Source organism: Rhodnius prolixus, unplaced genomic scaffold (genome assembly GCF_049639745.1).
Source record: "Rhodnius prolixus isolate KJV_2025 unplaced genomic scaffold, Rpr scaffold_3, whole genome shotgun sequence".
Lineage (NCBI taxonomy): Eukaryota > Metazoa > Arthropoda > Insecta > Hemiptera > Reduviidae > Rhodnius > Rhodnius prolixus.
The window spans coordinates 32,646,691-32,659,844 of record NW_027411603.1 but is presented as its reverse complement, the minus strand read 5'-3'; the positions used below and the strand labels follow the sequence as shown (position 1 = coordinate 32,659,844).

Below are 13,154 nucleotides of genomic sequence, written 5' to 3'. Positions count from 1 at the left end.
AGAACATAATAAATGACTCCGTAAAATTACAGGTTCTGTTCATTCATATATTTTTTATTTAAATAGTTTATTATATTCAGTACATTTGAAAACCTTTAATGTTGCGATATTTTTAAAAATTCTAAAGGGATGGCTACTTTAAATGCAAAATTAGCAATGCCTATGGGCAATGAATGAGTGCAGCCCTAACATTTTTATTTAACAAGAATAATCTAAAGACCTTGACCCTTCTATGTCCAGATCAATATTAAAGATACCTTTGAAAGAATATTAGTAATAATAGACAAATCTACTATTTATCAAACTTAATATTTCCAGCATCCTCCTTTCTCTTCTGTCATACTCCACGACTTCTTTCTACCCTTTCTGAACTAACTTTCTATGATGTAATAATAATTTCTCATGGTCATACGGCGATATTGCACAATATTAAATGGTATTTACATATATATCTTTCTTTCTTTTTTATTATAATGCATTTATAAGAATTCAATTTCTTGCAGTCCATTTGCATAGTAAATGTTACATCTATTAAATGAATTGATACATTCTGGTATCATTACCACAAAATTATCTCAATTTATAAAAGACTCATTCCATTTTGCAAGCAAAATTGATATTTCAATAAGGAAATGCATTATCATTTGATTATTTTCCTTTAACCTAAAAATTCATTTCAAAAATTGTTTGAATTCTTATTTTCAGTTATTTTAGTTTTAGTTTTTCATAATTACTACATTTAAATTCCTAATAAAATTCTTTATTACAAAACTTAAGCATCTTTTTCTTTTATACGTACAATATTTAAGAATTTTGCTCGAGCTGAATCCAATGTGAGTAATCTAGACGCTTACTTTGATTTACATCAAACTGACTTCAACAACAACGTTTCAAGTTATATTTTAAACCATTATTAGGGTTTCAGACTCAAAACGCAATGAATATTGAGATTCTACAGTGTATGTGCAACATAATCCCTCTGACTTCTACTCTTTTACTCTGAGAAATAGTTTAACGTACGTCAAAAAGTTTAAATAATTACAGTTTAAACGATGTCCTTATTTTTTCTGTGAACTTTTCTTTTATTGAAAGCAAATATACATCTGCATTGCAATAAGAGGGAAACGTCTAAGAAATAAAGAATATTGTAAATTAAGTCCGAGAAAGTGCATTTGGGATTTTAAGCTTGGGAATCGTGGACTCGATTTATTTTCTAAAGTAAATTTTAGTATCATATTTCATTTGACGACTTGCTGTACATGTGTGCCGAAATTCGTTGAAATATTTTTCCGCTACTGCAAAGTAGAAGACTTTGTTGAACAGTTATTCCAAATATCATAATTTAGTTGATTGTACTTCAAATAAATATGTTAATGAGATTTTTCTATCGTGTTCATAAATGCTTAAATATCAAAATAAAAATAATTCAAATTTCCTCTTCTTTTTTCCACCAAATTTCAGAGCTGGAGGAGTGCTTAGGGGGCTAACGAAGTCTACATATCCTTCGTAAACTTTTCGATAGAGAGATATTGCTACTCAGCGATTTCTAATTTGCTTTGTACGTTCGAGTATAATCCATTTTGCAATTGGTTGACATCACAGCATATTGAGATGAAAATAATTCTTTTTGCAACTTTGAAGAATACAAACTTTATTAAATATCATTTAGGTTTTTTTATCAGATCAACTAACGTAACTTTATTTTTGAAAAATATCTCATCTGCGTTTTTATCCATATTAGAGAGCTAAATCTTTTGAGACTGTCTTAGTCATCACCAATACGTTTTGTGGAAAAACAATTCTACATTCTCAGAGTTGACGACCAAAAGATTAAGCAGAATTAAAAAGCTTTGGTAAAGTAATTCTTTGTTTCTTAATATGTTTATTGTACAGTGAAATTGACTTTAAAACTACAAAGTTTTCATAAAAATCATCAGTAAAGAGCTGTCAAATCCACAAGCTGATTTCAATTTACTCACGAACTCTAATGCATGGCTCACAACTCAAAGATAAACGAAATTTTATTTTCTGATATGTTAAATAATTATTTATTACTGCATTATCTCACTTCTGCTTTGGCTGAAAAGGAATAATAAAGCCTCAGGGAAACCACACCCACGAAGATGGACATTTTCCACTAAGTTGGATATTGTTATGGTAAAGATTCATTCTACATGGGCCAAGGAGTCCTCCAGTAAAATAGAAACTTCATTTAAATCATAACACTATTAAGATTCTATGCTTAGTAAATCAAGGTGAAGTAATCGCTGGTGAAGCGATCCCAATTGCTTCACCAGTAAGTTATGTAACTGCTTATTTTTTAAATTAGAAATTTATTCAAATTATAAATAATGAAAAAATGAATTTACATTTAAAAACAAATGTACATAGTTGAAATAAACCTTAAATTAACAAAAAATGGTAACATTAGTTTCTTTCGTACAGCGCATTAGAGAATCAATGTGACAATCATTTCTTTCCTCTGAATGGTTGAACGGGTTGTGCTGGCCCAACAGCTCCGAGGGCTGCAGCGATTGCGGGTGGAATTGGAGGTGGTGTTGGTAAATGAGCACCTTGGGCTTGGAAACCATTTTCATCAGCTATCCAAGTAACGGTCAATACTTGGCCATCAGGAGCTGTGTAGGTGTAAGAACCTTGGGCTGTTTGTGCTTCCAGATCTTTTTGTCCAGGATTCTTTAAGTAGCCTTGTTCTTGTACATTGATGCCATTTCCGGTTTCGTAACTGAAACATGCATTATTTTTATGTTATTTATTTATTTAATCTACAAAAATTGGAAGCGATAGGCCACTTTTGTGTGGAACTCCCTTTGAATAGGAAGTAAATCATTATTAATCTACGGATATCTGGAAGTTATCTTGAACATAAGAAGCCCTAAATATTTATAGTTCTTATCTTGCCATTTCCAAGTCTAGTAAGTAATCTAGATTTGCAAAGAAATATTTATTGCAAAAATGTAAATAATTTTGTCAGAATCAAAATGCCAAAATACTCTTTGAGAAAAACATGAACATCCGCTCTCTCAAGAGCCATCGATAGTTAATGCATAACACATCAAAAAGCTTGAGTTAACAAAGATCAACGTATGCAATAGGTTATTAATAAATCCAATTGTTCATTTATAAGAGTACAGTGAGACATTCATGCATCTTTAATGATTATTTCCACACGCTATTAGAAACAATAATGCAACATTCCTATCAGGGGACAAAATTAAATACAAATCTCTAATAATAAAAGCTCCAATCTTTCTCATAGCATTTGCAAAAATATATTTCAAAAATATCATTTAAAATTTAAAAATAATTCTTTTAATGTAATTACATTTTAAAAAAATAATCAAACAGATTTGAAGAGAATATTTTACCTTCATTTTTTATTATTTTAGGAAGCTAGGATCATTTTGTTTTCAACGTACTGTATCTGACCCCTGTTTATCAGAAATAAATATTATGGATGTGGGAAATAGAGGAAACAAATCTGAACGATAGGCCTGAGGACCGAAATGACTGTGAAGAACAAACGGCAGTTTATCTTGCGGAAGAAAAATTATTTAAATTTCAAGCAAAATCCATAATGAAATCCACTGATAGACGTACGTGATTAATTTAACTGTCAGAAAGTTTTTTAATTGTAGGAAAGCAGTAATGATTGTAGAAGTAATTGCTTTCTTAACAGCCATAAACTTAGTGATTTACCTGGAAAAAAACCAATGAGGAGTTATTATGACGATATTATACCATTCAGCGATTTGAGACAAAGTTATCCGAAAGAACCCGGCAATCATTTCCTTCAGAGTGTGACAGGGTCATCGGGAAGGACAAGAAAACTGCACATATTTTATCATTACTAGGCGGTGTTCATCTTCCAATAGAAAAATTGTATAAATGTAAGGAAACGTTTGCGTTGAAGCAAGCAAAAAACCACAATAAAGTCCACTGATAGGGTACGTGATTAATTTAGCTATCTAATGAACGACATAGATGGGTGAGAAGTTGGGTAAAAATTAAAGATCTCTCAAAGTTCCTTCAACGAGACTAAACAAGAGGATGGCAATTCTGCTTTGAGCGCCACAAAATATATTTTAGGTATCGCTATAATGTAAAGCTCGTAGTAAGCTGGTCTATATTTATTTCTAAAATCTATAAGAATACAATTAAAAATATTTTTGGGCCACGGTTGTCTAGGCTAATTGGTAGAATCTATGATATTTCATTTTTCACTTTCCAAGTGGTGCAGGGCACACTTAGTTTAAAATTACTTCAATAATTCTCAATCTCCGAAATTTACAAGAAGTATAGTTGAATGGATAACGTATTTTCTTTAAATCAATTATGGATTATAATTATAATTTTATATTTTATTAAATAAGATCAACATATTTACCTGAATCTGTAAGAACCATCAAAATTATGTTCATTAACATAAGAGATAATAGGAATTTCTTGTGGATTAGCGTAATTCGTAGGCCTTCTTTGGGCAGCTACGCTAGCGGCTAATGCGAGTAGACAGGCTCCCACAAACTGTCAACAAATAATCAGGAAAATGTGTTTAAAAATAATATTACACGGACAAATTTTTTGACTTTATACGATATACTAGTAGCGCTACCGTTGCAGATTACAGCAAATTCCTATCAAAATTCTGTCGACTAATTTATTTAAGATAGAGCTATTTGATTGTTTCAAATTGTTTGAATTTCTATGTGCACATTTATATATGTCTTCTGGTCAGGAGGGTGGCTTTGTAAGTGGGGGATTCCTAGTTCGAATCCCGGGTAAGACTACTTTTGTTAGAAAAAATTGTTTATATGTAAATAATTACTTTACTTTTTATATTCCTCTTACTGAATAAACCAAAACTTCTCTTTTTAAAGAATTCCATAAAAAATGGGTTCTGAGAAAGGTAGAAGTTTAATTTGTGATACGTACGAGGGGGTACCCAAAAATAACCGGAATTGCGTTGCCGCGCATGGAGCTTATGTAGTACGCATTTCTGCCGCTAGACGTGTATAGCGCAATTCCTTGCCAGTTCAGTCCTGCCTGTGTTGTCTGCCTGGCTTGTTCTGTTCATCTGCAGTGATTGTTTTTACCAGCGCTGTTTTGTTCTTTTTTCGTTTATTATGATGGCAAGTTTAAGTGAACAACGTGCAGCTCTGAAATTTTGTTTTCTACTCGGCAAAAATGCTGCTGAAAGTGTTTTAATGTTGAAAACAGCTTACAAACATGACGCTATGGGAAAAACTCAAGTATACGAGTGGTTTACTCGGTTTAAAAATGGCGACATGTCGATTGATGACAAACCTCGTTCTGGACGTCCATCAACTGCCCGTATCGACGAAAATGTTGAAAAAATTCGAGAGCTGGTGTTCACAGACCGTCGACAGACAATTGATCAACTGTCAGAGAGTAGTGGGTTATCTTGGAGCACGGTTCAGCGAATTTTAACGGAAGATTTGGGGATGAAAAGGGTTGCTGCCAAGTTTGTTCCTCGAGTTCTGACTGACAATCAAAAAGAACATCGAGTTGAAACATGTCGTGCTTTGAAACAACAGCTTGAAACTGATCCAGACTTTCTGTCAAAGGTCATTACTGGTGATGAGTCATGGTGCTATGGTTATGACCCAGAAACAAAGCAACAGTCGAGCCAATGGAAGACGTCATCTTCACCCCGACCAAAAAAATGTCGTCAAGTCAAGTCAAACATCAAAACAATGCTGATTTGCTTTTTTGATGCCAAAGGCATAGTCCATTCAGAGTTTGTCCCCCCAGGTCAGACCGTCAATCAAACCTTGTATTTGGAAGTTTTGAAAAGATTGCGCAATAGTGTTCGCCAAAAAAGACCCGATTTGTGGCAAACAGGAGACTGGTTCTTCCACCACGACAATGCACCTGCACACACAGCCATCTCTGTTACACAGTTTTTGGCTAAAAATGGCATGGTTCCGCTGCCCCACGCACCTTACTCGCCTGACCTGGCTCCGTGCGACTTTTTCTTATTTCCACGCATGAAAAAGGGCATGAAAGGTCACCGATTTGACAACATTGAAGAGGTCAAGAAAAAAACGAAGAACGAGCTGTCAGCCATTTCTAAAGATGACTACAAAAAATGTTTCGAACAGTGGAAGCACCGGTGGGACAAATGTATTAGTTGTAATGGAGAGTATTTTGAAGGGGATAAGGTTGTTCTGTAAAAAATTTGTAAATAAATAGCTTTTAAAAAATAATTCCGTTTTTTTTTGGGTACCCCCTCGTATTAAAACTAATTCAAACATTTTACAGATTTAACAACTGCTCTCGTGAAAGAAATAAGGCAACATTATTATGAAACATTACAAATTATTAACCGTCAAATTTATATTTTAAAGAAACTGAAAAATACTTCAATTGAAGTTGGTTACTTCTTGTTAATGAAATAAATTTTCAAAATAAGTACCATCAGAGAAAGGATGAAAAGTCATATCGATAATCAACAATGTGGCTGATAGATACGTAGATTGTTATCATCTAAATGGAAGGATTGCCCTCTCTTTTCATGGTAGTTCTTCATGGTGATGTTTCACCGCTTCCATTTTTTGGGGGGGGGGGCAAAATTAGATGAACACAGATAGTTCTTTTTTCAAAAAAAAAAGAACAGAGATGCATTTCTAGATGCTGCCTTGTCCTAAATTAATTTTTACTATCTCTCATAGATGTTTTTCTTTTTTTTTAATGCAAATATCGTCACATAAAAAGATATAATGAAATCAAACGCATGCTGTTCCATAATGCTAATAGTATTTCATTAAGACTGGGTACCTTCAGTAACGTTTGTACTGATGAAGTTCTGATCATGAAAAAGCTGAGCGATTGGCGTTTTTATTCCTAACAAAATTTTACCAACAAATTATAGACAATATTCTTTAAGCTAGATTCTAGTTAGATGTGAAATTATGCTTCACTTAACAATTTGGTTCAATACGATAACTGTCAACTATTCTAAATTGACTATCTGGTCTTGGCTTCGATACTAACCAGAGTTACTTGCATGGAAATGTGGGTCCTCGTTTGCTGTTGGACTAAACGTTATCAGGAAATCTATCAGCTTTGCTTTACAATCTATCACAAGTGGAATGAAATTAACCAAAGAACAGGAATATTTAAAATTGTTCTTGGAAATCAAAAATGTATTTTTGTTCCATGAGAAGGCATTAAATACTTAGTCAGCAATACAAAAATAGTTCCCCGTAAATTTTTTGGAAGAAAGAAGCACTATTTTACTTGAAATCATAAATTCTAGTTTGTTCCTGAATCTATATTTTTTATTATTATTCTTTTAATGAAATTTACACCTGTACCTACAGGTACAATAGGTAAATGCGATGAATGTATGTGAATAGCGTGGCAGACGTGAATGACGGTCATCCATTGATGGCCGCCGTTAGTCACCCAGTTGGTCACGGGGCCAACGGCGCCTCAGCCGTCTTCGAGGATTGGAGGGTAGCGTAGTTGTAGACAGGTTTGCAGCTAAAGGGTTGGGATGCAGTGAGAGTTTTTGGTGAAAATTTTTGTATCGAATTTTGGCAAGTTCGGAGATAAGTGGAATTTGGAGATCTGTATGTATAGTGTGGTTGCTTACGTAGAATGGAGCGTCTAGTATGCGGCGGAGAATTTTGGATTGCAGTGTTTGTAGTCTATTGAGGTTGGATTTTTTAGCTGTACCGTAAAGTTCGAGTCCGTAAGTACATATTGGTGTGAGAAGGGCTGTATAGAGTCGTCGTTTGTTCTGTAGTGAGAGTTTTGAGCGTTTGTCGAGTAGCCTGGCTAGAAGTTTGTATCGTTTGTTTAGTTCGGTACGTTTAAGTCTCGTATGGGGGTTCCAGGTAAGTCTCTTGTCTAGGTACATTCCAAGGTACCGCACATGGTCGGCTGGTGGGATAGGTGTGTGATGTAAGAAGACAGGTGGCGGAGTTTGACGTTTGAGTGTGAAGACTATGTATTTAGATTTAGTTGGGTTAATTTTTATACGCCAGTTTTCTAACCAAGGTTCTATTGAGTGAAGGTGGGACTGTAGTGAGCGTACTGCGAGGATAGGGTCAGAGTGTGTGGAGAGAATGGCAGTGTCGTCAGCGAAGGTGTAAATAGAGGTATTAAGGTTAGAAGGTAAGTCGGCAGTGTAGATTGTGTAAAGAAGAGGAGCTAAGACACTTCCCTGTGGCACACCAGCAAGGACGGGATGGATGGAAGAGTGAGTAGTGCCTTGAAGAACTTGAAAGAATCTGTCAGAGAGGTAAGAGCTGAGTATGAGGTAATAAGTGCTAGGAAAAATAAAAATCAATCATTTCAGCCCATTATCTCTCAGTGACAGTTTTATTTCTTAAAGAGTAAGCACCGCTAAAATCCACGATAACGGAGTCTGTTTTTTTCAATTAACGGAATAACTTTCCATTTCTGTTTTTCGGTAATTAGTCCTGGATCCTAATAATGAATAATCTTTCTATCTGACGATGCATATTGGAAAATAATAAGAAATTTACTACTTCAAAAGCATCTCAGAAATTGGTGTTAATATTCAAGATTTAGGTTTCATTAAAGCAAAAACTTCTGTTTTAATTAATCTCTATACGAACACTGTCCTTCAAAACTCCAAGTTAGAAGTGATAGTAGCACTAATTTATCGAATATATCTGAGATTTGGGCCAGACATTTGAACGACCGTGCAGAGTAATTCCGGATCAATCAAGAAATTGCCACATTCACAGCGGAGCAAAGAGAGCTCCTCCTCTTGCTCACTCATATTTACCAATTGTGAAACAGACATGAAAACCTTTTCTTAAAAAAAGAAGAAGGTACATTTGTATATTAAGTGAATGTCAAATGGTAAATCCAAAGTGTGCCAAAGGTCATGTCGTATACATTATTATTATTATATCATCAAGGAATATTTATTTTTGAGTTTACTTTTTTTTTTAAAGTATGTTAAGAACATCTGTTTTGATATTTCTTGTTGAAAATTTATGAATTTACCAATTTAGCTGAAAGTAATGATACGTGTGAACGTCCAATAAAGATCTAGTAAGAACTTTAAAGTGTGAAATAATTAACAAATTTGGTGTGAAACAGATGTTTTTATCGAATGAGATTTCGACAATTTTTTCATTAAAGTGATTTAATTTACCAGAATGATAAATTAGTTGTCAGATTATTAAAATGAGTATGAATAAATAACTATTTATTTATTTAAAAAAAAGAAGTACCTAGTTTAGTTTAATGGAAATTAGATGCTATAATTTGGTTCTTATTTAAAAGCCAGTGGCTTCCAAACTCTCTGTACTTCCGCCCCTTCTGGTTATGACGTAGTTTTCAAACGGATTAATTTTATAAATATTATTTATATAATACTTTAATAATTATCCAAACACGACACTAATTGCGATTAATACAGGGAAGAGAATAGCTCAGTGGTTTGAGCATACATTCCTACGTGAAGATTCCGGGTTCAAATCCAGCGGCCCGTCCTTAGATTTTCTCTTCTTACAGCTCATTGTCCGGTGATTGGACAGTTTTTGTTTGTCTTGAGAGAGCAGCAGTCTCTCTGGAGCCGACAGCATCTCTGGAAAAAAAACTCCGGGACCACAGACGTTGAGCTTCTTAAATTAAAAAAAAAAAGAAAGACAAATTGCGATAACAGGCAATTGCCTAGGCAGTCACAAGAGTTTTTGCAGATATTGCTAGGAGCTAGATGATATCGCCAAGGCTTGTAAAGAATTGGTATTGCGCGGTGGGTTCTGTAACATTCCGCGTTATATGGTAACGAACAGCAGACCGCATGACGCGAATTGCTGCTGCCGACTGATAAAGCTGTGTTGGAAACATTGCTTTACGTTAATCATTCTCTAAATGAACACTTTTAATAATAATGAAAACATTATTAATAAAGTAAAGTAATCGCCTATTTTTTCAGGCGGGGCTTAACGTCCAACTACCATTTACTAGGTGTCGTGGACGGAGGCGAATTGCAAACGTACTTTACTATTTCTCATTTAATCATTAAATAAAATCTAAGGCCAAGACCGGGAATCGAACCCAGTACCACAATGCATATTAGCTTTGCAAGTCTCGCCTCTTAACCCGCTCGGCTACCGTGGCGCCTTGCATTATTAATATTTAATAACAAAAACAATATAATAGGAACGGGATTAGCTATGCGGTTAGCGTATTGGATTCCCACGCGGAGAACCCGGGTTGAAATCCTGCTGCTGGCCCTTAAATTTTCTCTTTCTAGGAGCTTCTTACAGATCACTGTCCGGAGGCCAGTGTTGTCTGTAACGAGAGAACACTTTCCGGAGGCCGGCAGTTCACTGGAAAAAGCTCCGGTCACCAATAACCTCAGATGAATCTCACAGCTGAATGAATAAAAAATGCACTAAATTCTGCACACTAAATATATCAGAATGTGCGCCAGACGTTAAGGTGTGAAGTGACCCTGCAGAGTAGTTTTATGTCGTTATAGAATGATATCAAATGCGTAGACACGTTGCTAATGCAAGGACCAGAAAGAGTACATCTCAACTTGAAATGACACTCATCTGATCTAAATGACACGTAAAACGGAAGATAAATTTTCATTGAATTCCGCATTGTTTTTTAAATACAAACCTTAATATTAAGATATGGATATAATTTACTTTAAACCAAAATGGCAATTTAGAGGATAGCCAACGACCAAATCTCCCTAGAACAACTTAAAATTATATTTTAATGAATATATCGTAAATAGTTCACCATCCATTGTCGCACAATATGGTCTAGTAACGATAGAACTCAAACAGGATCCCGGCAGCGAAATGAGAACGCTCCCGGAGCCAATTTACTTTAGATTAGATATTGAAGGACTTAATACACGCAGAACTACCAACTGTGGAAACAGCTATAACCCGAGTAAAAATAAGTAAAGAAGCCCTTAACTCTCACCACCACCATCATCATCAACATCATCCTCGAATCATCTCCAATATCGAAATTTCAGCGAAACCATTTCACATTAAAAATTATACAGGTGAGGTAACTGTAGGGTAGATTCAAACAGCACTTTTAATGGAGTGATTGAATCCCTTTCTCTGGGCAGAACTATTATTACTTCGCTAATATTCTATTCTTGCAGAAAAATAATTAAAATAAAAATTATAAACCAATTTAATGATATGAGGAAGAAAAGAAAAGACTATTGTCAAGACTATGTACCAAACTGTTTATAAGTGTTACATTTACACAATTCCAGATGCTTGGACGATATCGTCCTTTCCTTTCCTGTAAATGAACATATATTTATCTATAATTATCTGATATTAATAAAAGGGCTTAAATTTGAAGGTTCTATGTTCGCGTGTGTTGACAAATTTTCCTTTTAACTAATATTAATCTAATAATGGCCCTTATTTAAATGGGCGCATTCCTGGTGACGAATTTGAAATTGGATAAATTCTCAGTAGATGTCTTGCAATAGTTCTTGATTATAGTAAATAGTATTGACAGTGGTTTGTGATAGAACTTTTAATATAAGTTTATACTATAAACTTTCATTGGTCAATCGAACCGTTATAGTATACAGCAGGAAAAATCATTATACTCTGATGAGCGATAAAATAAATCCTGCGAAAATTTGGTACTAGACGATATAAAAATCAAATTTCAATTTTGTTTTCTCCCAATTAGCTACCAGGTGCACTTTCTTTAGGATTGCGAACGTTGCACTCGCTAACTGGAACTGAACTGGGGGCAGAGTTATCGCAAGGCGTTTTTAATGTTATTCAGGAAATGTAAGCGGCCGTTGAATGGGTGAAATGGTCTCGCTTTTGGTATTTTAAGGATAGTACTTCTTTGAGAAGATTTCAACTCTAGATTAGATCAGATTTGCCGCCGTCCCGCGATCTGTTGGCGCCCATATTCTAGCTTAACAAGCGGAAACGATTGACCCCCCAAACTCATACCCAATGTAAAATGAGTCCTCAGATAAGGTCGGAGTCTTGAGTCTTCGGCATGAGTCTTTAATATTCAGAACACTAACAAAAAATTGGAAAAAGCACATTAAATAACTAAACATTAATTTAATCCTTCGACAAAATTATCGTAATGTTAAGGATGAGGTTACACTCATTCATTAAGAAATGAATCCTCGCTCCTCTTAGACTAGACTCCAGAAGAGAGGAGATATGTGGAACTTGAGGCTCCTCACTGATCAAATTGTAGACTGTATCCAAATTATGGTGATTAGCACGTCTAGTAATTTATTTTTGAGATAAAACTGTTAGGAAATAATTTGTGTTTCTTTAAAATTAACCTAAAAGTAAGTGATTAAAATTTTAAGCTAAATGCACTGTTATTAAATCTAAATTCACCAACTTATTGGAGTAAGAAAAACTGAAAGTTTAAATACTAAATTCCTATACTTACAAAATTCATTTTGAAGATGTTGTACACTGTTAGTCCTAATGGATTAAAATGGAAATATTTGGATTTATGAAGAATCTTCCCGTGCACAGTATATATAGTATGGATGTTACCAGAATTGGCGGGAGTGGATCAGCGGTGGTGTTAACAAGGGTGGAGGTTCTTCCCCCGCCAAAATCGTTGGTGAATCCTGGTCTAAGTCGCACAACTCATCCTTTTTGCACCTCTCTTCTCCATTCTAGTCAGCCACACAGACTAGAAAAATTAATATTCATTGAATGTCATTTCTAAAATCAATTATAAGGATTATATTTTATTAAACCCTTTACTTATTCTTACAAAATATACCTTTCTTTTGAAGTGACATTTCTGCCCAGCTAGGGCAGTTAACCCCTCATTTCATTAAATTGTTTATTCAAATTGAAATAGAGAAAATGATTGCATTACAGTGTACATGGCTACAAGAATACAAAATGAGAATGTTTTTTTTTTTTAAATTACGTATGTGAATAATTTAAAACTTCTTTTTATAAAATCTACGCGATTCTGATTAAAAGGAATATTTTTCTGGATTTTAATCACAACTCGATTCGATGTTGCTTTCACATTAATGCTACCTATAAAGATTTGTCATTTTCAAAAATGTCATTGTAACGATAACTTCTGAGATTCCCTGATTGGGATAAAAGCGTACTTTTCTGGACAGA

The 13,154-nt window shown here is 34.4% G+C and overlaps 1 protein-coding gene across 1 annotated transcript; it reads right to left on the bottom strand.

Annotated features, from left to right (window-relative positions):
- Window positions 1-2,306: 2,306 nt before the first annotated feature.
- LOC141452366 (endocuticle structural glycoprotein SgAbd-2-like) lies at window positions 2,307-12,610 on the bottom strand. Its single transcript, XM_074124404.1, has 3 exons — window positions 12,451-12,610; window positions 4,406-4,542; window positions 2,307-2,743 (listed from the first exon to the last, which is right to left on the bottom strand). Exons 1-3 carry the CDS (start codon window positions 12,457-12,459, stop codon window positions 2,470-2,472), a joined length of 420 nt encoding a protein of 139 aa, XP_073980505.1. The 5' UTR covers window positions 12,460-12,610; the 3' UTR covers window positions 2,307-2,469.
- Between the last annotated feature and the right edge of the window lie 544 nt (window positions 12,611-13,154).